General features: G+C 42.5%; 1 protein-coding gene across 2 annotated transcripts in view; it reads left to right on the top strand.

Annotated features, from left to right (window-relative positions):
• Nucleotides 1–4,727: 4,727 nt before the first annotated feature.
• The window catches only part of SCHIP1 (schwannomin interacting protein 1), a 789,639-nt gene continuing 766,623 nt past the window's right edge, over nt 4,728–27,743 (top strand). The window contains exons 1-2 of one of the 2 annotated variants that reach the window (XM_073578973.1): nt 4,728–4,946; nt 13,369–13,471. Coding sequence is in view for 1 of the 2 variants with exons in the window: in XM_073578972.1 (XP_073435073.1) it covers nt 4,938–4,946 (9 nt within the window). In the remaining variant the exon portion in view is untranslated. The remainder of the gene's footprint in view (nt 4,947–13,368; nt 13,472–27,743) is intronic. The other variant, XM_073578972.1, reaches the window with a different exon arrangement.

Here is a 27,743-nt window from a genome sequence, read left to right as displayed (position 1 = left end):
AGAGGCAGGATGGATGAACAGGACGTCGGAAGGTGAGAATAACTATATTTTTTATTTTGATTCTATTTTTTACAGCGATGGCAAGCGATGCCGGGCGCTCGGCATCGCTGTGCTGATCGCTGGTGAAGCTGTCTGTGTGACAGCTCACCAGCGATCACATAGCGATTCACCAACGATCCTGACACCTTGATATCGGTGTCGGGATCGCTGGTAAGTCGCTTAGTGTGACGGGGCCTTTAGTGTTTTGGCTGTAGTATTATGATGTTGACAGCTCACTTCACTATTTCAGCTGCTGAGCTCAGTGACTGGCCAGTAAAAACAATAAGACCGGTGAAGTGGCTGAACCAAGAGAGGGTGAGTACCTGCTCTGTTTGTTAGAAACAGAGAATCAAATGGTGAACTTGCCACTTGACATTAAATACACTTCTTTATTTGCTGTTCCACATAAAAGCAGGGATTGTTAAGACAATCTAAGCTGACAGCCGTTTTGCGTGAAGACCATGCTTTCTCTGTATACATCACTACCTAATCATACACACAACTTTATTAATCAGTTCAAAAAATTATAAAAACGGGTTAAAAGGTAACATTTGCATGTGCCTATTTCTACTGCATCAGCTGTGGACGAGTTACATCATTTTTGGAGAAATGGACTAAAAATTGGACAGGTAGATAAAATTCTCAGGCTTTGTGGAGTAAGTGCTGTGTCCCTCCACCCCGACGCATGTTTTGTCTAAACGTCTTCAGGGGAGATGTTCCCTGATGAAGTATGGACGAAATGCGCGTCGGGATGGAGGGACACAGCACTTACTCCACACATTCCATAAGTACAGCCTGAGAAACTTGTCTACCTGTCTAATATTTAGAATATATACAAGTCTGTCTATACATAGGACTTAGCCTAACATATGAGGGTCATATAAATATTGTACTGTATACTCATAGGACATTATCCTTAATTTACATGGTGCTTTATAGACTTTGGATTCGGTTTGACTCTACCTCAGCACAGGCACTTTATAATTATGGAGCCCAACACTTGAAAGTATTGATTTCTTTCAGGCAGACATTCTCTTGCACTAATAATTGAACATTTTGTATAAATTTATGAGAAATATTTATACTGTTGGATGTGTCTAAAGGAGATAGTAGCCATTTGTGTCTCTCACATCTGAGGTCACTTGATTTTATCATTAAGTCATTTTGCAATTTTGTGTATTCAATAAACTATTATTTGGTTGGAATTGAATCCGCTGAAGTGTGCTTTTTCTGTTCACCTCCCACATATGGTAGGAATTTAATGTGACAGACGGGTTTAAATGCAAGTTTTTGGCACATGATTATCTTTGGATCTTGCTGAGATATAATCCTTCTTTAGTAGGTTTAATCTATCACCTCCATCGCATGGCACCGGAATATGACACATGCCAAAAAAAGAGCATACAATGCGGATTACTCTCATGACACTCCCACATATGTCGGATTAGCCTAGGGAAACACTTTCCTGTCTGAAGGGATTTAACATGTTCACTAAATCGTTTTAGGCTAGTTTCACTCTAGCGTTCTCGGGCGCAGCGCAGGGCCGCCGCTAAGCCCTGCCCTGGCCACGCCCCCTCCGGTCAGTTCCTCCTCTGATTGCATGACACTGCATGCAATCAGTGTATCCTATATTTAGCGTTGGGTACGCTGACCGTGCGTTGGCTGTGCACTGGCATGCCCTTTTGGCGCTGCGCCCAGGGCAAAAAAACCCATTGTGTTGCATATTTGTGAGCTGGGGGCAGCACCAAAAGGGCGCAGATCCAGCAATATCATACCAGCGCATGGTCAGCGTATCCAATGCTAAATAAAGGATACACTGATCGCATGCAGCGTCATGCAATCAGAGGAGGAACTGACCGGAGGGGGCGCGGCCAGGGGCGGGGCTTAGTGGCAGCCCTGCACTGCGCCTGAGAACGCTAGTGTGAAACTAGCCTTACATTGGTCATATAGCTGTTCCAATATAAAAGCATTCACAATCACATATCACATAGTTTCCGCTGTGGCAAAAACGCGGCAGAAATGCATAAAAACGCAACGTGGGCACATAGCCTTAAGCCTCATGCGCACGTTACTTATTTGTGACTTAAAGATTTAAACCTGCAGCATGTCCATTCTTTCAGCATTTTGCTGCAGATTTCACCCATTCTAATGAGTGGAGAAAAATCTGCAGCAAAAACGCAAGTAAAAAATGCAGCAAAAACACAGCAAAGCGTGCCTTTTTCCATTGCGTTTTTACTGCCAAGAGATGCTGAAATGGACCAGAAATTTCTGCACCAAACACTTAATGTGTGCACATACCCTAAGGATTGGAGATGATCACAGCCAACACTGCTCAGTACATATGACTATATTTTGGCAATATTGTTATGTGCCATGACTTAGATATTATACAGTATGGTATTGTCAGTGTATTGTTGCTGTTACACTGCTATGTAATAAGTTTGCTTTTTAGAAGTTGTCCCATCCCCCTCCCTGTAGTCCAGCTCTGATGTAAGTAACCCCTCCCTACTTCTCCAGTAAGTGTTTGTCAGGCCCCGTGTCCGTGTGTGTACTACGTGTGGCACATGTGTGGCAACCGTTTGCCACCTGTGTGCCGCATTAGTACCATATGGACAGCTGCCGGGGAAGAAGCGCTACTGTAAACGCTGTTCCCTGTCGGCTGATGCTGAAGCCGGCTGTCATCATTCTCCTCTGCTCTGCCGGCGAGCAGAGGAGAATGATGAGCGTTATATTAAAGTCCGAACAACAGCAGGTGGGGGCTATTGGGACTGTTACCCCCATGATCCACACCTACTGTCACTGTTATTAGCGCCATCAGGTGTCGGATGATGGGGTAACAGTCCCAAAAGCCACCACCTGCTGTCGTTCGGACTTTAATACAACGCTCATCATTCTCCTCTGCTCGCCGGCAGAGCAGGGGAGAATGATGACAACCGGCTTCAGCACCAGTCGCTGGGGAACAGCACTTACAGTAGAGCTTCTTCCCCGCGGCCGTCCGTGTCACACGGAGGACATCAAAGTGTGTTCTCCGTGTGCACGTGTGTGGGACGTTTTGCCGTGCTTGATGATGGCAAAAAATGGACATGTCAGCGTGTTTTGCCCACGGACACACGGTCCGTGGAAACATACTGACATGTGCATAGACCCATTCATTTGAATGGGTCTTGTATGTACGTGTCTCCGGTATGTGTGAAAACTGTCACCACACGTACCAGAGACATGGACGTGTGATAGGGGCCTCAGCCATCTTCGGCTGATGTTCATCTCTGTATATCTCAGGTTCAGAATGGTCTTGTCACCTGCTGGAGCTGCTGCAGCTACTACTATTGTGCATGATACAAGAATTCAGCCTGAGAATAAACCTCTCCTGGAATCCTCACTCGTGACGCTGCAGTCGAGTAGACACTATCTGACATAGTTCTTCATCTTTGTGTGATTACTAGTTCAATGCAGACATGCAAAGAAACGCCGTCTACGGGTCCCCACACTCGCTGCCTAGCTATGGAGTCAGATTACACAATGGAAAACCCTTTCATTTTAATTTATTGGGCAATTATATAAGATTAGTAGCGAGTGATGGGAAGAATTATTATTGACAATATAACCAGAACTTATTTTGTACATCATGTATGAGTGATGACATCCCATTTTGTAAATTACTTCGAAAATGAAATTATTTTATTCCAAACTAGTGAAAACATTTCCAATGTGTTGAAAGCAGCATCACAGGCCGTGAGGAAAAAGTGACAGCACTGTATTAAATGCAATGGCTACCGTGTATAAGCAGCTTTCACACTCTTGGGGCTCGATCACACAGCCGTATTATCTGTCTGAGTTCTCTCTGTGGAAAAAAATGGACTATGCTTGTCCCAATGTTATTCAATGGGGGGAAGTGCAGATGACTGATTTTTTTCACTGACTTAAATCTGTTTGAAAAAAAATGTCAGCGTGCACTAATTTCTTCCGTAAATCGGGTTAAACTCACCCATTCCATTCTTTAGGTGTGTTAAAAAAAAAACGGATGACATTATATCATCTGACTGTTACGGATACATTGCAATTCTGTAACATAGGAAACTGTAAATGGTCTGTAAATGGTTAATAGCTGCTGCAAGAAACGGATTACATACGGATGACAAGTGAGGAAACAAATCGTCTGACTTTTATGGATGAAGCTCTGAACGATTTGTTATACTCTCGCATGAACCTCGCCTGAAGGGCAAGCATCTGATTACAGATATACCGGTAAAACACCAAGGTTTTGGCAATCCAGAAGTCTTTCTCTGTACCTTGCTAGTGGAGAACATCAGCGGCATGACAGATACAATGACATATATAAAGACCAATTATTTTTCTAGTTTGTAAGAAAAAAAAAATCAATCAGTAAAGGGCAAATTTCACGTCTGCAGTGTATTAATATGAAAATTTAGGTGGAAACACGTAGAACCTGAGAAAAGGTAACAAAATACTAGTGACTTAATATACATGCAGTAATGATATTTATTTATCTGTACAGTAAGTGATTAACGGAAGTTAGGGTTTCACGTAAACGTTGAAATAAATGCACTGCGATAGTTTTGACTTATGTCTTCATCCATGCATTGTAGATCCAGCAGTGATGGAGTTAACATGAGCTCAGAGCTGCAGAGCCAGTGGCAGGAGCAGTGATATCCAGGATCCCTTCTCTCCTCAGCACCACAGCACTCAGTGCTGAGTGAGCCAAGAGTCAGGAGGGTCTTGTCTGTCTATGGGATCTTGGAAGCGTTGACTGCGCTGGCAGAGCCACCCGGTATCGAGCAGCAGCGGTCCCATCAAGCCCAGATATCGAGCAGACTAGCAGCCACATCAGCAGCAGCAGCCAGTGCTTGTGCCCCTGAGGATTCTCCAGGAATTTCACCATGCGCCTGGTAATAGATCTTATTTCCTAAACCAAACGTTTCGCTGTCTCTTCTACTGCTCTGTATATTTTATGTCGCTTGTGTTTTTTAACTAATTAAATGAAGAATGTCATTGTACCTCCTGGGACAAGAAAACAAATTATTCTGCACAAGGTACACAGGCAGATCTCTTACAGGGAACTCCTGGTGCAAGAATGACTTTACATGTGATATGAGGGCATTGAGCAAGAGGTAAAACTAGCCAGCGAAATAAGAAGAAGCTTTCTTAAAAACCACACAACATTAGGTAATTTTTCATCAGTGTATCATTTTTTCTCTCGAAATAACTAAATGTTCCACCAACATCCTGATGAATTGAGATCTTGGAAAAATTTTAGAAGGTTCTTGCAATCTTTACGAGAAATCTACAACTAAGTTGTTCTTTCTACTTAATGGTAAATTAATAATTATCCTTCACATATGTTCAGATGGCAAAATAGTACATGCAGTGCAACAGCGACGATACACTGACAATACAAAAATAGATCATGATGAATTTTATGAATGATTCAAAGGATTTCATTTGGTTGGATCCAATCATTTCAGTGCAGTAGAGGCTTTATGGATGCCCATTCTTGGTCGTATTATGGCTAGAATTATTATTGTCAAAATGATAGATATAATCTTTAGCAAATGCAGTTTAAGGTCCACCCCTCATTTTTCATTAGCAGCTCAATAATGAACCTTTGGAGCACTTTAACATGACCTCCAGGCGATCAGTAGTGTTAAGTAATACACATTGAAAGTCAATTCTATGGTCAATTTTGAGTGGTATGTCCAAGATTAGAAAAACATGGCAGCTTTCATCCAGAAATAGTGCCACGCCAGCTCTCAGGTTGTTTCTGGTATTACAGCTCAGCTTCATTGAAGTGAATGTCCCTGGGTTACAATAACACACATGACCTGTATATTGGTATGGATCTTTTTATCTTTTTTGGATGAAAGATGCATCTTTTTCTCATCGTGGACAACCATTTTAAGTTCAGCACCAACGCTCATTTTTGGAAAGCAGTTTAGTACTGTAGTGCTCAATATTTGACCACCTTAACTTGAGGGTGAACTTGGTACAGCAGGAATTGTCCTTAAAATGTTCAACCTTTGGACCATGCAGACCTGAGATCTATCCTAATCTGACATCCAGTAATGTAGGATTTGTGCAGTTGCCGATTTTAAATGTGAGAGTAAATATAAAAATGTATTTATAACATTTTCAGAGTTACAACCTTGTATGTATCAGGCTGTCAATTAGTGTGCAAGAATCGTGTAGCTTGTTGAGTTTAGCGTTTAGGACATCTTGGGTAGATCATGAATCATTGTGGAAGCAGAGCACTTTGTCTTATGCCTCTTCTCTTTCTGTCGAAAGTGTGAAAATAAATTAAATATGTATGGTGAACTGAAAGCTGCGTTGTATTTCTAAAAACTGTTAAAAGGTTCCTGAAAGAAGCATTAGTGTTCTTTCATTACCAGCTACGTGTCTTGTAAGAAACAGTTCCTTAAATTTTTATTTGCATTAAAAGCAAACCCCCCTTACATACAACAAATCACCATCAATATGATGAATTTTCCTTACCTGACATTGTGTTACCAACTTCTAATGAGCCATTTTTATTTATATCTGCTCTTAAGAAAGTTGGGTGATGACCAAATTGGCCGTCATTACGTGTTTATATTGGGTTGTCATGTCGTTACATAGACTTTACTCTTTTACTTGCTTAAAAACAGACACATTATTCAATTAGGACTCCAGGCAAGCTGGATGACAGCCCATGTAGTAAATGTAATTATTGCACTTTCAGAAACACATAGGGCCCAATTCATTATTGCATCTGTTTTTAGTGTTTTGTGCCTTCTTAGTTTGTTTGTGCTGTATTCTTCCAATTTGTGCCTTTTTTAAGTCTATTTTATATGTTCATATGTTTTTTTTTTATATAGGCATGGTTTGGGGTTTCCAGATTTGTGATATTTGGGATTTTATGTATGTCAATTATTTTAATTACCTTTTGGGCTAAAAAGGTCACAAAAGGTAAAAAAAAACAAAAATAAAGACTATTTTTTACTTTGCCCAAAATGAATGAAATGTGTACGCCATTTTGAAGAATTTGGCACAAAAACATCAACGAATATCAAGAGACCAAAAAAAAGTAACTTAAAAAACCCCTTCAAATGATGAATCAGGTTCACATTGCTAAAAATGACAGGATTTTTAGCAACATGGCAGATTTAGACAACCTTGGGTCTTGTTTTAAGGGAAGATATTCTTAAAAGTATCAAGAGAACTGCAGGATTCTGTGGAAGCTTTGTCATTTTAAATTCAGCTTGAACCATAGTGGACCAAACTAGTAGATCATACACATAAGGGAACACTACACTAGGGAACACTACTAGTAGATCATACACATAAGGGAACACTACATTTTAATGTATAAATTGGTACGATGTACAATACAAAATAATATTGTGGTATAGTGTTAGCCAGAAAAATCGATGTAAATACTTATATTTTTTTGGGACATAAGTATTTATAATGTATAAATTGGAAAATACCCCCGATGTATCTTTCTAATACATTTTTGTTGCAGTTCTATTGGCCAGTATTTTGTGAAAAAACGTTTTTTTTTTTGGTATGAGCATACCCGGTGTACATTAGTTATCCTCTGCTTAAACTGCACTGGTAAACTAAACTATGATTATCACTACAAGAATGTACAAACAAAATGTACATCATGGCACACAATTATTTACAATTATATGCAAATCTTTATAGGGATATGCTTCAAACACGCGCCATTCTTCAGTGCCATTCTTCAAACTTAGGCTAGTTTCCCATTAGCATATCTACACGCAGTGCACGGCGCCACTAAGCCCCGCCCCCTGCCACATCCCCTCCGGTCATCTCCTTCTAATAGCACACAGCGTTGCATGCGATCTGCGCACCCTATCTTTAGCATAGGGTGCGCAGACCGTGCGCTGGCCATGCACTAGTAGGATTTTGCATGCGCTGCGCCCTTTTGATGGTGCACCGAGCGCACCAAAATGCAACACGGTGCGTTCGGCGCACTGTCAAAAGGGTGCAGCGCGCAAAATCCTACTAGCGCACGGCCAGCGCACATGGTCTGCGCACCCTATTCTAAAGATAGGGTGCGCAGATCGCATGCAGCGCTGTGTGCTAGTAGGAGGAGATGACCGGAGGTGGCGCAGTAGGGGGCGGGGCTTAGCGGTGCCGTGCGCTGCGTGTAGATACGCTAGTGTGAAACTAAATTGCCAACAGTCTGAATTTTGTCAGGCTATTCCCATAAAGTAAGCAAGAAAATTGAAGTTTTTTGCAAAAAATTTGAATTAAAACAGTAGTTTGAGGCATTGTCATGCAGGATTAGGATGGGGCTACAATGTCCTGAGGTTTGGTATTGAAATGTTGGCAAATAAGAAAATGTAAAGCCTGAATTTAGAATGAACCAAGCCTGGAAGACTAAGCCACTGATTCATTAAGGTGTTTGGGACAGAATTCTGACGTAAAAAACTTTAATAAGTTCCAACTTCCAAGTTGCGCAAACAATATTGCGACAATTGACATTTACACACCAGTTAAGCCAATATGGGTGTGGCATGGCCAATAAATGGGCAGGACAGGATGTAACAGTGCCCACCTATCAAATTCATGAAAAGTTACGACACTGTATTGGTGGAACTTAGGCTACTTTCACACTAGCTTTTTTTTGCGCTGCGCTGCGCTGCGTGCGCAGTGCAAACGCATACAAAAAACGCATAAGTGTTTTGTATGTGTTTGCTTATTTTTTGTGCATTTCGTGCGTTTCCATAGACTGTAATGTTTTTTTTGCGCATTTCGTGCACATTTGTGCGCATGCGTTTTTTTTAAAACAGGTTGGGTGGACAGAAAATGCAACAGGGTGCGTCCGGCGCGCATAGGCGCACATGGCAAAAATACGCATGCGCACAAAAACGCATACAAACGCTAGATAATGTGCACCCATGTTAAACATAGGGGCGCATTGCACATGCATGCGTACGCAGCGCAAAAAAAACGCTAGCGTGAAACCAGCCTTACTCCAGAAATCTACTCCATTCTCCGTACTCCAGTGTACTAGATAAAGAATCTGCCTAATTAATTAAGGGGCATGCAGCATTTACTCAATTAGGCCACGTTCACACATTAAGTATTTGGTCAGTATTTGTAAGGCAAAACCATGGAGCAATCAGAGGAAACGTATAATAGAAACACGTCACCACTTCTGTATTTATCACCCACTCATGGTTTTGCCTTACAAATATTGATGTAAAATACTGACCAAATACTGAACGTATGAACGTGGCCTTGGACACATAGTACTCCAGAGAGCTCAAGTATTAAAATGTGCCACATGCCCCCGTAGTATGCCACAGCATGTGTTTTGCTGTTATTTAATGCTTTTTTTCCCAATATGTTTGGCATACATTCGTAAGTGAAATGCTATAAAATTACTCATATTCGCCTGAAAAATAGCAATAAGTTGTGGAAAACTGCCACCATTCAGCACATGAGAATACTTTCTTTTCACTTCAATTCTGCCTTGGAAGCAAATCCAACTGCTGTGCATAATAAATAAATCAATTAGTTTACTTGTGCCGTGCAGGAAACAGCACACATCAGTATGATTTCATGTTCTGCTCATTAAGGTTGTGCGATAGATGCATACAGATGCGTTCTTCCATGCGTGTTCTTCACATCCTTTTACTGTTCTACTCTGTATGTAAATAATTTTAAATATCCTAGAATTTGGACTATGACTATGAGTAATAACCCACGGGTTATACCATGTGGTCAGTCTACAAGCAGCAACAGATGCAGGGAGAATTCAGCTCTGAGGTCTACAGACTATAATAAAGTCTGCAACTCAAGTTCAGTAGAAGATAAGTCATGTAATTTACTTACAAGGTTCTATACATTAATCGTGAAAGTGTAAATAAATGTGACACATGGAAAATGACTGGCATTGCTTTATCCCAAATGGTATTCCAAAGTCACCTAAAATTAAGTGAAATGTTCCCTGAGATATCGCAGCGCGCAAACTAAGGTTGTGCTCTACAGTCCGGACTGTAACATAGTCAGCAATCCAATTAGGAGAAAGCTGCGGTACTCATCAAAGACATACCTTGACCATGTTTTCAATAAAGAAGATTTTGAAAAAATAGGTGCCATAACTCTTTCTTTCTATTTGGACAGGTAGTCATAATGATTTTTTTGAAACACAGATCATTAACTCCTAATCTTAGGACCTTTAAAACAATAAAAGATTGCATTCCCCTTCTCAGAAAATTTGTCAAGAGTCTGTAGGTCTAGAGTTCCTTTAAGCCCACGATCACTCTTGTGAGGAAACTCCGGTCCCGAGTGCCAGCGGCAGTGTCGGATATTGAGATGCGAGACTCGTGCGAGACTCTCGCAAGTGTGATCCCGGCCTAAAGAGGACTGCCACTTGTCAAAAATATGTAATTTTTTTTTTCTTGGTGTAACTGCTGCTTTTCTCCTAAATATGGCATTACTTTTCTTGTGATCCTGTGCCTCTCCTTTCATCTCCCCCACATGTAAATCTAGTCTTTTTAGCCAAGTGAGCATAGTAAGGGCACGTTCCCATAATGAGCTTTTAGTGAGTTTTTGATGTTGCAGATTTTCTGCACCAATTAAGTAAAGTAGGTTACTTGCATTTTTTTAGAAAATACGCAGCGTGAAAAACTCATAGTGGGAACGTAGCCTAACTCTTCACTATGAGAATCTTCACGAGGCAAAAACGCCCAGGTGGCTAAAAAAAACCTAGATTTATATACAGGAAAGACAGTGCGATATCTCCTTAATGGAGATGTGCAGGAACAATAAGAAAAAGAAAACTGATTCAGCTGAACAGTATCATTGATACTAAATAAAAAAATATATGTCAAGTCACAAGTCCTCTTTAATAAGACAAGATATAGACCGGCACTACCCGAGCTATAAGGTACTGTGCTAGACACCAAGAAAAAACTGTATGTAGAACAAAAGGAGAGAAATTCTTGGTGTAAGAAAGTACCAGTACCCAAGTAAGAGAGCAAACAATCTGAATACTAAGAAGCGTAACGCTTTATAAATATTATAGTTGAACAAAACACACAAGTGCATATTAAAACAAATTACATTATTAGTCTCAATGAACGAGCTCACTGGAGTACGATGATGTGCCCAAGGCCACGTTCACACGTTCAGTATTTGGTCAGTATTTTACGTCAGTATTTGTAAGCCAAAACCAGGAGTGGAACAATCAGAGGAAAAGTATAATAGAAACACGTCACCACTTCGGGATTTATCACCCGCTCCTGGTTTTGTCTTTCAAATACTGATGTGAAATACTGACCAAATACTGAATGTGTGCACATGGCCTCAAGAAGCAAAGGCAACATAGAATTGTTTTTGCAGAAAACACAAACTCTCCACAGTAGAAGATGAGTCTGGAAATATAAGCTGACTCCCTCCAAGATAAGACAAATACAGTATATGCTAGATAATATTTCCAAAAGATCATAAAAAAGTATAAAAGTAACAACTGTATTAAAACAAAAGGAACCAAAAAATATATGAATAATATTATAAATTCAAATAAATAGCATAAACCCCACATCAAAGAAAAAGGAAATGTGTGACCTTTTGATATTACTCAGGTTAGTTGGAGGGTTAAGCTACAGACCGCCAGCCTTACGCCAACAGCATATAACTTCTTCAGGGTCTTTAATAACCTACCCTGTCAATTTCTTTTAACACATTTTCTTTTCTTTTGTCAGCAATCCTTAATTTGTCATAGCTATTATTTGTCATTTTTTGACTACAGTGTTGACATTGAATCATCTTTGCAGGTGAATCGTAAATGACATTAAATGTGCACAGGACATGACCTGTAAAAGACTTATCTGCCACTAAATTATGCAGGATGGGGATTATGGAGATTGTTTGTATGAATGACTGATAGCCTGGTCACATTTATACTCTATGTTGAATAAAAATTACCATGTCGTAAAAATAATCATACCTGCTTTAACAAAGGCTTTAATAATATGTCAAACTACAGACTGTGATTAAAGGTCGACCAAATATAACTCTATTAGGAACATATGGAAATGGTACTTTGTGGGTTCACAAAGAAATGCTGTGAAGCCATAGCAGCTAATTGCAGCTTAGAGAAATACAGAAATTGGCGACAATACAGAGAGAAGTGTACAGCATTGTGCAATATGGTGTGTATTTAAAGGGAACCTGTCACCTCTTTTGGCCGTTATAAGGAGCGGCCGCTGCCTTTCAGGACTTATCTATAGCATTCTATAATGCTGTAGATAAGCCCCCGGTCTGACCTGAAAGATAAGAAAAATAAGTTTTATTATACTCCCTCCAGGGGGGCGGTCCGGTGCAGTCCAGTCCGATGGGTGTCGCAGGTCCGGGTCCGGCGCCTCCCATCTTCTTGCGACACCACCCTCCTGCTTGCTTCCTCGCTACCGGCATTGCACTTCTGCGCAGGCGTACTTCTCTGCCCTGTTGAGGGCAGAGCAAATTCCTACAGTGTGCAGGCCCTGGGAAAGGTCAAAAAGGTCCAGCGCCTGCGCACTGCAGTGCTTTGCTCTGCCCTCAACAGGGCAGAGAAGTACGCCTGCGCAGAAGTGTGATTCCAGGAGCGATGAAGCAAGCAGAAAGGCTTCATCGCAAGAAGATGGGAGACGCTGGACCCGGACCTGCAACACACATCGGACCAGACCGCCCCCCCGGTTGAGTATAAAAAACAGGTGACAGGTGCACTTTAAGGTTTGCATATTTATGACCTCCGAATCATCTACTTTTACACAACTAAAGTATAAATGAGTGTCAAGCTGTGAATATTGGCTTTTAACTTACCAGTTGTGCACAGAATTCCCTCTTTCAATGAGGAGCAGATTTACAAATATTCCAATTCTAATGTACAGGTTAATACATTTCAATGAATCATCATTATAAACTTTACATGTAATAAGTGTATCTGTATCATAATTACCAGCATAGAAGGATGTGGATCTCTACAGCATAGAAAGATGTGGATCTCTTGCTAAATATGTAGTAATAAAGGAATTGTACATTTTTAGTGCTGTAGCTCTGTATGCAGAACACACCTTCAGCCTTGTGTAAATGATAGAAAGATGAACAGATGGTCACTTATTTGTGATTTCCCATCTGACGCTGGAGAAGATCCACACAGAAAATTGACAACCTGACCAGGTGCGGGTCTCTTCCACATGTCGGGCTATGGATGATTGTTCCATGAAAGAGATTTGGTAGAACATTTATAACGATGGTAATTGACTGTTCAGTGGAGCTTAACTGGTGCCACTCTGTTTTTTTTTAACATTACAGTTAATTCTGAGTATTGATCTGGATTCTTTCTGATGTCTAATTGGGCTTTCTTGGCCCCAACAGAGGAAATTATCGTCAGGGTCCACCCTCAATCTATACACATGTAAGCTACCAATTGCTTTTTAAACTTTGTAATCATTTTATGAGGATATTATATCAATGAGTTATTAATGAGTCAACCCAAGAAAAACACAGGCTCCTCTAATACTTTGACATTCTTTTCCAAACCAGATACCAGCTCAGTCATATAAATAACTTGTAACATGCCTAAATCGAGTCAGAACATTTTTTTTGCTCTTCTAGCATCTTGGCTCAGTGGTTAGTAAGCACTGTTGACTTGAAGTGTTTTCCCTATGTTTGCATGGGTTTCTGCTCCCATTTTTTAAAGACCTTCTAAAAATTCCTATTGTGAGCCCCATTGGCAACACAAAGTTATGAAAATATTTGTAAGGCACTGCGAAAGATGTTGACAATATAGGAAGAATAGAAATTAATTAATGTAAAATGAATATTGTTGACCCCAGACTTACATTTGCCTCACGTTGTCTTTCTTGATCTCTACAATTCATATTGCTCTAATTTTCTACCTCCTATTTTGACCTGTGATAAGCTAGGTGTACTAAATAATCCTATGTAATGTCGAATGGTTTAAATACACAAACATATAGCTGATGTATAAAGTCAGATATACTGTATAATGTGCATGGAAATACATACCATATATACTCGTGCATAAACTGACCCGTGTATAAGCCAACCCCCCTAATTTTGCCACAAAAAACTGGGAAAACTTATTGACGCAAGTATAAGCCTAGGGTGGAAAATGCAGCAGCTACTGGTAAATTTCAAAAATAAAAATAGATACCAATAAAAGTAAAATTAATTGAGACATCAGTAGGTTAAATGTTTTTGAATATCCATTTTGAATCAGGAGCCCCATATAATGCTCCATACAGTTCATGATGGGCCCCATAAGATGCTCCATACAAAATACGCCACATATAATGCTCCATAAAGTTCATGATGGGCCCCATAAGATGCTCCATAGCATAATATGCCCCATATGCTGCTCCATAAAGGTTGATGGCTCCATAAGATGCTAAGATGCTCCATAGATTATGCCCCATATGCTGCCCCATAAAATGCTCCATAGATTATGCCCCTATAAGATGCTTCATAGATTATGCCCCATATGCTGCTTCATAGATTATGCCCCCATAAAATGCTCCATAAGATGCTCCATAGATTATGCCCCATATGCTGCCCCATAAAATGTGCCATAGATTATGCCCCATATGCTGCCCCATAAGATGCTCCATAGATTATGCCCCCATAAGATGCTCCATAGATTATGCCACCATAAGAAGCACCATAGATTATGCCCCATATGCTGCTCCATAAGATTATGCCCCCATAAGATGCTCCATAGATTATGCTCCCATAAGATGCTCCATAGATTATGCCCCCATAAGATGCTCCATAGATTATGCCCCATATGCTGCCCCATAATATGCTCCATAGATTATGCCCCATATGCTGCCCCATAAGATGCTCTATAGATTATGCCCCCATATGCTGTCCCATAAGATGCTCCATATATTATGCCCCCATATGCTGCCCCATAAGATGCTCTACAGATTATGCCCATATGCTGCCCCATAAGATGCTCCATAGATTATGCCCCCATATGCTGCCCCATAAGATGCTCCATATATTATGCCCCATATGCTGCCCCATAAGATGCTCCATAGATTATGCCCCATATGCTGCCCCATAAGATACTGCATAGATTATGCCCCCATATGCTTAAGCTGCTGCTGCAAATAAAAAAAAAAAGACATACTCACCTCTCGTCGCTGGGGGCCAGGTGCCAGTGTGCTGAGTAGGCGGGGACACCGGCACGCTATGGGGGACAGGTGCCGGTGTCACCGCTGGCTCAGGGCCCCGGAACCTGAGATATTAACCTGTCCCTGTTCCATAGCTGCTCGCCGCTGTCTGCTGGGTCCTCTGTCAGTGACTGTTCAGGTAGCAGAGGGTGCGGAGCGTGCACTAATCACATCATCATGCCCTCTACTGCCTGAACGTCACTGACAGAGGACGCGGCAGACAGCGGCGAGCAGCGTTGGTACGGGGACAAGTGAATATTGCATATACTTACCCCCTCCTGGCGCGGTCTCTGCAGCCCATGGTCTATGGCGCCAGCCTTCAGCGGTCACATGGTACCACTCATTAAAGTCATGAATATGCGCATATTCATGACTTTAATGAGCCATACCACGTGACCGCTGAAGGAAGGCGCCTGAGAGCGGGAGAAGCGGGGGGCTGCAGAGACCGTGCCAGGGGAGGTAAGTATGATCTGACACCCCGCTCCACCTCCCCCACCGACCCCCTGGCATATATGACACGCGTATAAGTCGAGAGGGGGACTTTCAGCCCCAAAAAAGGGCTGAAAATCTCTGCTTATACGCGAGTATATACGGTACATTGTATGTATGTGGGAAATTATATAGAGCCAAGTAGGAAACTTTACATTCACCAAGAAGCAACAGTCCAAACGGAACAATGCAACACGGCATGGTTCAAAGTAGAGTCAGGCATCAGACAAGACTATATTGTGTCACCATTTCTCTTCAATTTATATGCAAAAACTATTTTCAGAAAGGCTGGACATGCCAAAAAAGAAGAAGGAATCAAAATTGCTGAATGAATCATCAACAATCTTAAACACGCAGACAATGGGAGAGTCATAGTAACAACAATAGATAGGATTAAGTACTACTTATGGAGTGTCAACCTGGAAAGTGCAAACATGAGGCTGCTACTCAAAACAAAGTAGACAAAGATGTTGAGTACTGTCACATACTACCGAGACTCATTTGAGATGGACAGCAATGAACTAGAAGTTCTAAAGGACTTTACCTACTCGGATCGATGACTACTAGGGATGAGCGAGTAGTGTAGTATTTGGACTCGCTGTACTCGTTACGAGTACCTACTAATACTCGGGTACTCGTAACGAGTAGCGAGTCCAATGTAAGTCTATGGTAAATGCGATTAATGGGCTTTGTGTGTGTGCTGGGCTGGACGGGGACTGTGCGAAAACTGTGGCGGGCTGTGCTGGCCTGTGTGAAGACTGTGCCGGGCTGTGTGAAGACTGTGCCGGGCTGTGCAGGATTGTGCTGGCCTGTGCGAAGACTGTGCCGGGCTGTGCAGGACTGTGCTGGGCTTTACAGGTACTGTGCGGGGACTATGCCGAGCTGTGTGGGACTATGCTGGGCTGTGCAGGTATTGTGCGGGGACTGTGCCGGGCTGTGCTGGGCTGTGCGGGGACTGTGCTGGGCTGTGCTGGGCTGTGCGGGACTGTGCTGGGCTGTGCAGGTGCTGTGCGGGGACTGTGCCGGGCTGTGCTGGGACTGTGCCGGGACTGTGCTGGGCTGTACTGGGACTGTGCTGGGCTGTGCGGGGACTGTGCTGCGCTGTGCGGGGACTGTGCGGGCTGTTCCGAATATTGCGAGGTGAGTAGTAAAATACTCGCCAGGATTTGAGTACCGAATTACTCGCCGAGTACCCGATCCTAATGAGTATACTCGCTCATCCCTAATGACCACAACAAGATAATAGCTATGGGTAAATCAACAAGGAAGTCACTGGACAAGGTCTTCAAATTGAAGAAAATTTCAGTGGTGATGAAGACATGGCTTGCACATAGCTTGATCCATTTTGTGGTAACATACAAATGGAAAACCTGGACGAATGATAAACAAGATAGAAAAATAAAAACATTTGAAATGTGGTTGTGGATACGAGAAAAGATGTTATCAATACCATGGATGGCAAAAAGAACAAACAAACTAATTTTGGAATAAATCAAACCAGACATGTCACTTGTAGCAAGGATCACTATGTTACAACTTGCCTACTTTTGACACATCATATGAATAGAGCAGTCACTATAGAAGGACATTAGAGTCAGAAGAATAGAAAGAACAAGATGAAGACCAGCAATTTAATGGCTTGATGCTGTCAAAATAATGGCAGAAACGACCCTGGTGTAGCTATGTAGGCTTGCACAAGATGGATTTTCCTACAGAGCATTCATCCATCAAATCGCCAAGGCTCGAGATCAAGCCAGAGGCTGCTAAAATAACATATAGTATGTACACATTACTAGTACATTATATAGTGCTGTGTTTGGTTATAAATATTGTAGGAAAATGTTATATTTCCTTATGGATGAAATGTTTTTGGCTAACTTTATTTTGTAAATGAAAAACAAATTGCATAGTGTGTTTGTCCATTATTTTTTTTCAATATCTGGGACCACTCTATGTGGCAAATATGCTGTAACAGGATAGAAGCAAATACTTTTCCACACAATTTTATGCAAAAATGCAGAGATTCCAGACTGATATATGCTGAAACAAATAATGACTCCAAATATATGATGTTTTAAGTATAGGCCAAGACCACCCCGGTGCACACATGAATAATGCACTATAAATAATGTTAAAACATCAGACTAAACTGGAATGAGAAAAAGTAACAAACAGCTCAACATTATTGTCTCCTTGCTATAAATCTTAATACATAGAGATGAGTATGGTGATTTTGCTTTCAGAGGAAGCATGAATTTTGAGGGGGAAGTTTAACCGTGTCTAGCATGGTGAATAATTGAGCCGAGCTCCAGACATGCCATAGGTCGTGACATATTTCAAATGACACTTCATAGGACTAATCAACTATATAGCGCTTGATGAATGGAACAAATTTCTTCTTTTCTGATAATCCTTCTGTCAATTAGAGTTTCATTATTTGTATGAAAGGGACATTTATGCACTACATTTTTTACTCATAATTTGACACACTCTCAATTTTCTCTTAGCTTAGCAATTTGGAAATACACATTTTCACTATGGTCACTATTAAAAAAAGATGTAACCTTTGTTCTTGTAGATGAATTTTGTATATTTATGAGGCTTTGATTGACTTTACTGACTATAAAGTTAAGAATACTAAAACAATCTTTATTTACTTTTGATTCATGAATGCAATATAAATTACATAAATGTAAAAATCTCAACTATTTAGTAATATCATGATGTGGAACAGTGCAATGGTTACAATAGCAGCAGTTCATGCATAGTATGATGTGGTGGGTAAAACATGGCTGCTTCTGCTATGAGGCAAGAAGAGCATTTTGCCTCAGGTGGTGGCCTGTTGTGTCTCCCTGAGGGTGGCATTTAGCCACCCGAAAAGTGGGATTCAGTTGGTTGTCCAAACCAGTTGTTACACTGACAGCTGGTTTGGAGTACTCTTAGAAGTCCAGTGTCCTGCTGTCTACATTTCATGAGCAAATACATTTGAAAACATGATGATCACTGGGACAGGGGCAGAGGCGCTTGCAGCATCCAACCCAGATGTGCAGTGGTGTGATGAGGGCATCACACTGTTGACCTCATCTCACTGCTGCCGTCACCGCAATGCCACAGAACCAGTGAAGACGATGTGTAGATAAGCTTTCTATGGAGCCAAACATTGAAGTACTTGTGCTCATTGTAGACTGGTGGTGAGGAGTGATAGTTTGAGGGCACATTATGAGGGTATAGTGTACAAAGAGGAAAGTGTGAGAGGGGGTGCTGTATAGAGAGGGAGAAGCAGAAAGGGGACAGTATGGATAAGTAGGATTATGGGGCAACAGAATGGACAGTTGACAGCATGGGGAGATGGTGTGGAGAGGTGGCAGAAAGGAGAGAACTGTACTGAAAGGTTGGAGCATGGGGTTGTCAGTATGACTGGTGGCAGCATGGGACAGACAGTATGGAGAGGTGAAAACATGGGTTGGGCAGCATGGAGAGGCGGCAGAGCGTTGCTCACAGTATAGAGAGATGGCAGCATGGAGGGGACAGTATGGAGAAGTGGCAGCATGGTGGGACACTAAAGATGAAGACAGTGTATAGATGAGGACAGTGTTGAAGTAATCTACTATATAATTGTCTAATTCTGTCTGTCTGTCTGTCATGGAAATCCCACCTCGCTGATTGGTCGCGGCAGTTAGGCCGCGACCAATCAGCGACAGTTGCTTAGTCGTCATGGCAACATGGCCGCATTGCTTAATATACAGGCACATTACAGCCATTAAAGGCATCACTGCTGTGTTGCTCATTACACAGGCACAGTCCTTAACATATTCTGGAGTACAATACATTAGGTAATTAGGTAACAGTAGACCAGTGACTGCAGCTCTGGGTGTAACTGGAGTACAATACATTAGGTAAGATCTGAACAGTGACTGCAGCTCTGGCTGTAACAGGAGTATAATACATTAGGTAAGAGCAGAACGGTGACTGCAGCTCTGGTGTAACTGGACTACAATACATTAGGTAAAAGCAGAACAGTGACTGCAGCTCTGGGATCAATTGGAGTACAATATATTAGATAACAGCAGAACAGTGACAGCAGCTCTGGGTGTAACTGGAGTACAATACATTAGGTAACAGCAGAACAGTGACTGCAGCTCTGGCTATAACTGGAGTACAATACATTAGGTAACAGCAGAACAGTGACAGCAGCTCCGGGTGTAACAGGAGTATAATACACTAGATGGTGGCCTGATTCTATCGCATTGGGTATTCTAGAGTCTTTGTTAAAATAAAAAATAGTTATATACTCACCTTCCGACGACCCCCGGACTCTGTCCCTCCTCTCACCATGCTCCCGGCATCTTCTGGTCCCAGTAATGCTTAGCGAAAAGGGCCGGAGATGACGTCACTCTCACGAGAGTGCGACGTCATCAGCGGTGTTTCGCACTAAGCATTACTGGGACCGGAAGATGCCGGGAGCGTGGTGAGAGGAGGGACAGAGTCCGGGGGCCGTCGGGAGGTGAGTATATCACTATTTTTTTTTTTAACAGAGACTCTAGAATACAAGATGCGATAGAATCGGGCCACCATCTAGTAGATCATAAGGATGGAAAGTGTATAACTTATTGTTCATAAGGGAGCACAGTGTGGTGGTTATATCTTTTAAGGAATGACGATGTGTTGACAATGTGTCATAAGACACAAAGTGTAGGGGTCATTTTTTGTTCAGGGATCCCAGTAAAGTGCAAATTTTTACTCTGGCACTTCATGAGAAATATTTTTATTCAAGTGCATAATGACAATTTTATTTTTAAGGGCACCATGTTATGATGTGCTGCAGGAAACCAGAGAAGAGGGAAATGTGCAAAGACTGCAGGTTTGAAATTGAATTGAAAGAGGAAAGTGTGCAAAGGGCTGTAGGTTTGAAATCTCATCATGATGTCTGTACTACATAGAGATAAAAATGGGTTAGAACTATAGATAAGACATCACCTACAAGGTACCTGGACATCAATGTTTGTTTAGACACAGACAGTAGTAGAAATAATCAGTACAGTGGTTCGTGTATGGTCCACAGTCTAATGATAACTGGTAACAACAATTCCCAATATCTCCTTACAATTGTTAAGGAATGGATATATTGGGGAGTTGCAGGTTCACATTATACAAGTGTACAGTGGGTACGGAAAGTATTTAGATCCCTTTAAATTTTCCACTCTTTGTTTCATTGCAGCCATTTGTAAATTCAAAAAGCTCATTTTTTTCTCAATAATGTACACTCTGCACCCCATCTTGAGTGAAAAAACAGAAATGTAGAAATTTTTGCAAATGTATTATAAAAGAAAAACTGAAATATCACATGGTCATAAGAATTCAGATCCTTTGCTCAGTATTGAGTAGAAGCACCCTTTTGAGCTAGTACATTCATGAGTCTTCTTGGTAATGATGTAACACGTTTTTCACACTTAGATTTGGGGATCCTCTGCCATGTTTCTTTGCAGATCCTCTCCAGTTCCCTCAGTTTGGATGGTGAACATTGGTGGATAGCCAGATTCAGGTCTCTCCAGAGATGCTCACATGGTTTTAGGTCAGGGCTCTGGCTTGGCCAGTCAAGAATGGTCACAGAGTTGTTCTGAAGCCACTCCTTTGTTATTTTAACTGTATGCTTAGGGTCAGTGTCTTGTTGGAAGGTGAACCTTCGGCCAAGTCTGAGGTCCAGAGTACTCTTGAAGAGGTTTTCTTCCAAGATATCTCTGTATTTGGCCACATTCATGTTTCCTTCAATTGCAACCAGTTGTCCTGTCCCTGCAGCTGAAAAACACCCCCATAGCATGATGCTGCCACCACCATGTTTCACTGTTGGGATTGTATTGGGCAGGTGATGAGCAGTGCCTGGTTTTCTCCATACAGATCGCTTAGATTTATCACCAAAAAGTTCTATCTTCATCTCATAAGACCAGAGATTCTTATTTCGTAGTCTGGGAGTCCTTCATGTGTTTTTTAGCAAATTCTATGAAAGCTTTCATATGTCTGGCACTGACATACGTCAGGCCACTCTGCCATAAAGGTCCGACTGGTGGAGGGCTGCAGTGATAGTTGACTTTGTGGAACTTTCTCCCATCTCCCTACTGCATCTGTGAAGCTCAGCCACAGTGATCTTGGGGTTCTTCGTTACCTCTCTCACCAAGGCTCTTTTCCCACTATTGCTCAGTTTGGCTGGTCAGCCAGGTCTAGGAAGACTTCTGGTGGTCCGAAACTTCTTCCATTTAAGGATTATGGAGGTCACGGTGCTCTTATGAACCTTGAGTACTGCAGAAATTCTTTTGTAACCTTAGCCAAATCTGTGCCTTGCCACAATTCTCTCTCTGAGCTCCTTGACCAGTACCTTTGACCTCATCATTCTCATTTGGTCTGACATGCACTTTGAGCTGTGAGGTCTTATATAGACAGGTGTGTGCCTTTGCAAATCAAGTCCTGTCATTTTAATTAAACAAAGCTGGACGCCAATGAAGAAGTAGATCCATCTCAAGGAAATGGACAGCATGTGACTTAAATATGAATGTCTGAGCAAAGGGTCTGAATTCTTATGACCATGTGATATTTCAGTTTCTTTTTTTAATAAAGTTGCACAAATTTCTACATTTCTGCTTTTTCACTCAAGATGGGGTTAAAAGTATACATCAATGAGAAAAAAATGAACTTTTTTGAATTTACCAAATGGCTGCAATGAAACAAAGAGTGAAAAATTTAAAGAGGTCTGAATACTTTCCATACCCACTGTACATTATGGTGGTATATAACATTCCAAAAAACAGTTACATTTTTTTATCAATTCAATTAGTCATCCATAGAGTATTACGTGCTTAGAGTTAAATTTTTGGGGTATATAACACTCAAAAAAAGCGTTGACATTTTTTTCAGGAGTCAATTAGTCATCCATAGAGTATTACGTGCTTTTTGTTACATTTTGGTGGTATATAAAACTCCTAAAAAGTGTTTAAAAATGTTTCTGGATTGGATTTGTCATTCATAGAATATTAACTGCTTTGTGTTACATTTTGGTGGTATATAACACTCCCAAAAAAGGTTCAAAAGCTTTTTTTCTGGTTTCTATTAGTCATCCATAGAGTATTACATTCTTTGTGTTACATTTTATTGGTAAATAAAACTAGAAAAAAATAATCATTAAAACATTTTTCTGGATTAAATTAGTCATCCATAGAGTATTACGTGCCTTGTGTTACATTTCTGTGGTATATAACACTTCCATAAAGAGTTAAAAAAAATTCTGGATTAAATTAGCTATACATAGAGTACATGCTTTGTGTTATATTTTCGTGGTATATATCACTCCCAAATAAAGCTTTCCAATTTTCCAGTATTGAATTTGTTATCCATAGAGTATTACATGCTTTGTGTTACATTTCAGTGGTATATAACACTCTAATAAAGCATTCATAAATTTTTCTGGATTTAATTTGTAATCCATAGAGTGTTACATGCTTTGTGTTACATTTCTGGTGGTATATAACACACCAAAAAAAAATGCAATTTTTTTCTGGATTGAATTTGTCATCCATACAGTGTAACGTGCTTAGTGGGTGACAAGGCTACAGAAGATGGCAGAATCTCGTGAGACTCCCAAGGGAGTGACCGGAGGAATATCGGAGCCATATCAGGCTGGCACGACAGCAGAGATGGCAGGAGCCTTTGGTCCAGAACCGACCCCTTTCCAAGAGCCACCAAGGCACAAACCCAAGCTGTAGTCTTTACTGCTGGGGTTCTTGCAGACTGTGGACGGGAGAGCCAGGATCTAACAACTGGTGAGCGACAGCCTAGGCTGGTCAGAAGAGGGAAGAAGGCTAGCCAAGACCAGGATTGGAGACATGCTAGTGGGCCCAGCAAAGTACCAATAGTTGGCATCCCGGGGAAAGGTCATTACGTATGACCAGCAGCGGAGATGGGGTCCACCTTGTTCAACCAGTGGGCAGTAGAGATGGAACACTTGCCTCAAAGGCTAGAAGATCTAACGGCTGGAACCAGGGACATGTTCTTCAAAATGAAGGGGCAACATCGCTGGTATGCGGTGGGTTTGATTCGAGAAGGAAGGTAGCAGGATGAACCCTTCTTGCCAAATGAACGAGCCTAGGAGAGGCTCCTCAAAGTGGCTCAAGACGGGGCTACCACCACTCCTTGCGGGTTCCCCACCTCCTATGAGTGAGCAGGCAATGGTGCAGCTGACTCGGGACTGTCACCCATTTCTACATGTCGGAGGCTCCAGCACTATCCGAAGCTAAGTCACTTACAGCCTAGGCACCTGGGAATCAAGCTCCACAAAGAAGGTGAAGACAGTCCCCCAGACTCCTGAGGAAGGAGAAGAAGACACAGACACCAGAAGAGGATTACTGTATTACCTTCCTTATCATTTTCTTCTGGCTTAGCTCTTTTTGCAAAGCCTTTATGAGTGTAGAAGTACATCAACTACACTTTCAAAATATTTGAATGAGGCCCGCAAGTTGTTGCCTTCAAGAATTAATGTATAACTGGATGACCCTCCTTATATGTGTAGAAATGCCACAGCTACACTTTCTTAATTTATTTATGAGGCACTCCATTTGATGTCTCCAAGGGTGTTGGGGTGATCATACTGGAGGAGATCATACAGTGTGGTTGGCTGTAGGGGCCATCATACCATGGGAGGTCACAGAGGTTGCGTCATACTATATATCGGTACTGTGGGGACATCATTCTGTTTTGGTGGCATTGTAGCACTATCGTACAGTGCAAGTGGGTGGGAGGCATTTTAAGGCCATCACACTTTCTGGGGCCATGAAAGAGGTAATGAGTAAGAATACAAAATGGCTTCTATAGGGGTAAAATTACTGTGTAAGTGCTGAAATACATATCTCTCTCCTTGCCTTTAAAAGTTGATACCAGCAAGAGCATGCAAAGCAGATGAGAATATTTATCGGCCTGCTCCTGTGCAATAAATAATCATAAAAAATGGCATGGGTTCTCCTCTATTTTTGATAACCAGTGTAGTTAAAGCTGACAGCTGTGGGCTGCAACCCCCAGCTTTCAGCTGTATATTAGCAGGGTTTTCAAAAATAGAGGGTGCCACATACCATATGGATACCATGGATATTGACCCTCCCAGCCTAAAAATAGCAGCCCACAGCTGCCCCAGAAAAGTGCATCTGTTAGATATGGCAATTCTAGCACTTTGCCTTGCTCTTCCCACTCGCACTGGTGCGGTGCCAAGTGGGGAAATAGTTGTGGAGTTGATATCAGCTTTGTCATGTCAGCTACCATCAAACCCACAGGTTAGAAATGGAGAGGCTTCTATATAAGATATCCCCATTACTAACTCCATAGTCATATTTTCAAAAATACCCAGCAAGAATAAAGTCCTTTAATTTAAAGAAGGACACATATTCCTTTATTTTAAATAAACACTCCCCACCCTCTTTTACCCATTTATTCACAAAAAATAAAACAGTTATATTCACCTTTCCGCCAAAAATCTATTGATGCCCATGTCCCACTGTAAAAGACAAAAATAATAACACAACATATTCCTCACCAGCCTTTAGTGGGTTAAACTGATCTAAGCGGTGTGGGTACCACTCCTGGCAGTGAGTGCTTGGTGTCAGCTGTGATATGAGATTATCACATGCCAGCGATCACGCATGCACAGCTTCTCTGCGCCAAAATCGCCTGCATGTGCCCAGTATGTCAAAGGTCAGGAAGCACTTCCTTGTAAGGAGAAAGACTGGGCAGCGGGTACCTGTACTGAGCCGGGTCCGGAACTGTGTAGGCTGCGTCCCATGTTGCCCGGGAAAGGAATAGGGGACCGGACAGGTCCCATACCTCGGAAGGATGGATCCCGGGTGAACCGTAAATTAGAGGAAAAACGCGTGAAAAGAGACCGTTTCCCACCGTCAGGGAGAGCGCAGCAGGGTGAGCAGCATGCTCCAGACCCCAGGCGCCAGTGCTGCGATGGACTGCAGGTGTCAGTGTGGTAATTGCAGGTACGCAGGATACAGTGACGAGTCGCAAGACAATTTGGTGCTTTCTATAATAATATTTATAAGACTAGAGGGAATTTTCCTCAGTCACTGCTTGATCACCAAAGGGGTAACACGGGTTGCCCTCGCAGGGGCTCTAAAACAAGCAAACACAAACGGGTAGAACACGACTACTTCCGGCAATAGCCGGTCACTATAGGGCCGCGGTATGGCCGACTACGGGTCTGTAAATATATAGTCAACTTAGCCGTCCAGACGTCCCTCGCCGTTCGGGATGGTGGTCTTTTGGCGTAGTAGTCGCTGGGCCCAGTTGCTGAGGCATTGGCAAAGTCTTTGCGCGCTCCGACGCGCTGATGACACTGGAGCCCCACAGGCCCCGGCGGAGTCCTTGGATGGATGGGCCGCAGTCCCCGGACTGGGGCAAGCGGCAGCGATGTAGGGTGGCGAATCACAGACCACCTGCGCAGCTAACGGCTGCGACGGGGAGTCCGCGGCCAGAGGAGGCTCGGCCCCTGCTGCGGACCGGAGCGGGACAGTGGTGGCCGGCGGCGGCACTGTACTTGCCGCGGCCACTGGTGAGAGCAGGGCGGCTGTGGGTGACGGGGAACAGGCTGCAGCCGTGGGCCGGAGCGAGATGGCCGCGGCCACGGGCGCCCGCGGGTAGGCTGCAGCCACGGGCTGAGGTGAGGCGGCAGGGGCCGCGGGTCGAACTGGGGCCGCAGTGGCCGCGGGCTGGAGCGGGGCAGCAAATCTCGCATGATCGCCCTGGCACCGTCCCTCTGGAGTCCTCAGTCAGCGTCTTCCCTGGCACTGGTGGTCGCTCTATCTTGCAGTCGCTCCCATGGTCTCCTGCTGCCTCTGTCCCGGTCTGCTGACTCATCGTCCCGGGGATTCCCCGCCTCCTTTATACTGGTCCCTCCCCAGCCCATCTGTCTGTCACAGCGGTCCGTCCTCGAACTCTGTCCCCCGGGGACAGTTTCCCCCGGAACCCAGATGACGGCTCCCTTGGTTCCAGCCCGGACACTCGACGGGGGCCGTTCCTCCCACATCAGCTCCTGGTAACGCTGACGGGACAGTGAGAGTAAAGAGTGCCATGTGCTCAGTGACAATATCGCGCACGTGCAGAGGAGTGAGGGCCACGTAAAGATACACATCACCCCACTTTTAACCCCGGGATTTCTGCAGCCCTCTTTGCTTTGGCTGCACAGGCTCAAGGACTAGGGGCTCAACAGGTAAAACCGGAGACCGACCGTTGTCGCCAGAAGATGGATCATCGTTAAAGAGACCTCATCAGTGGACATCACCCCAGCCATTGCTTGTGCTATAGCCCCCAAGGGATCGTCTGCAGTGGAGGAACATAAAGGACACAATAAGTTTGATAATTGGACTGTTATCACTTTACAACTGTTCTTCTCCATTTATCGTTTTAGCTCCCTGCATGGAGTTTTTCTACCATGTTAATTAAATTGTTAAATTTGTTAACCCTTACTCTTCCTCCTTAGCGTCACTGCATCCCTCAACCTGCTTACATCCTAGCCATGATGTACTAGGTATGTCCAAGGTTGGGAACGGGTTAAAGTAGAAATCCAAAAGGCCTCGCGGCTTAACAAAAATCAATCTTGATCCCCTCCTTAAAAGTTAGAACACGGAAACATCTCCGATAGTAATTAAAATAAAAAAACACATTTCTGCAGTATCTACACACTTACCCCAATGTGGTAGATACAAGCAGTCTTAGAACGATCAGAATTGAACATTTTTAAACCAATAGAGAAGGGCATCACAGAGTTTTATAAATCCATTTGGATTTTTACTTTAAAGACTAGATATCCACAAATTTTGAACTTAAGATATGATTTAATGTAGTAATAAGGATGTTTAATGCCTTATTTAATGGAGTAATGGAGATGATTTCTCCCTTTGTGTGTGATATCCAGGGCTGTAATTGTATTAAGTGGTCACGCTGCCTACTAGTAAGTCAGACTAA

Source organism: Dendrobates tinctorius, unplaced genomic scaffold (assembly GCF_039654945.1).
Source record: "Dendrobates tinctorius isolate UK_male_01 unplaced genomic scaffold, ASM3965494v1 ptg000060l, whole genome shotgun sequence".
Lineage (NCBI taxonomy): Eukaryota > Metazoa > Chordata > Amphibia > Anura > Dendrobatidae > Dendrobates > Dendrobates tinctorius.
Note: the sequence above shows the minus strand (reverse complement) of the source record. Positions and strands in the feature narration are given on the sequence as shown.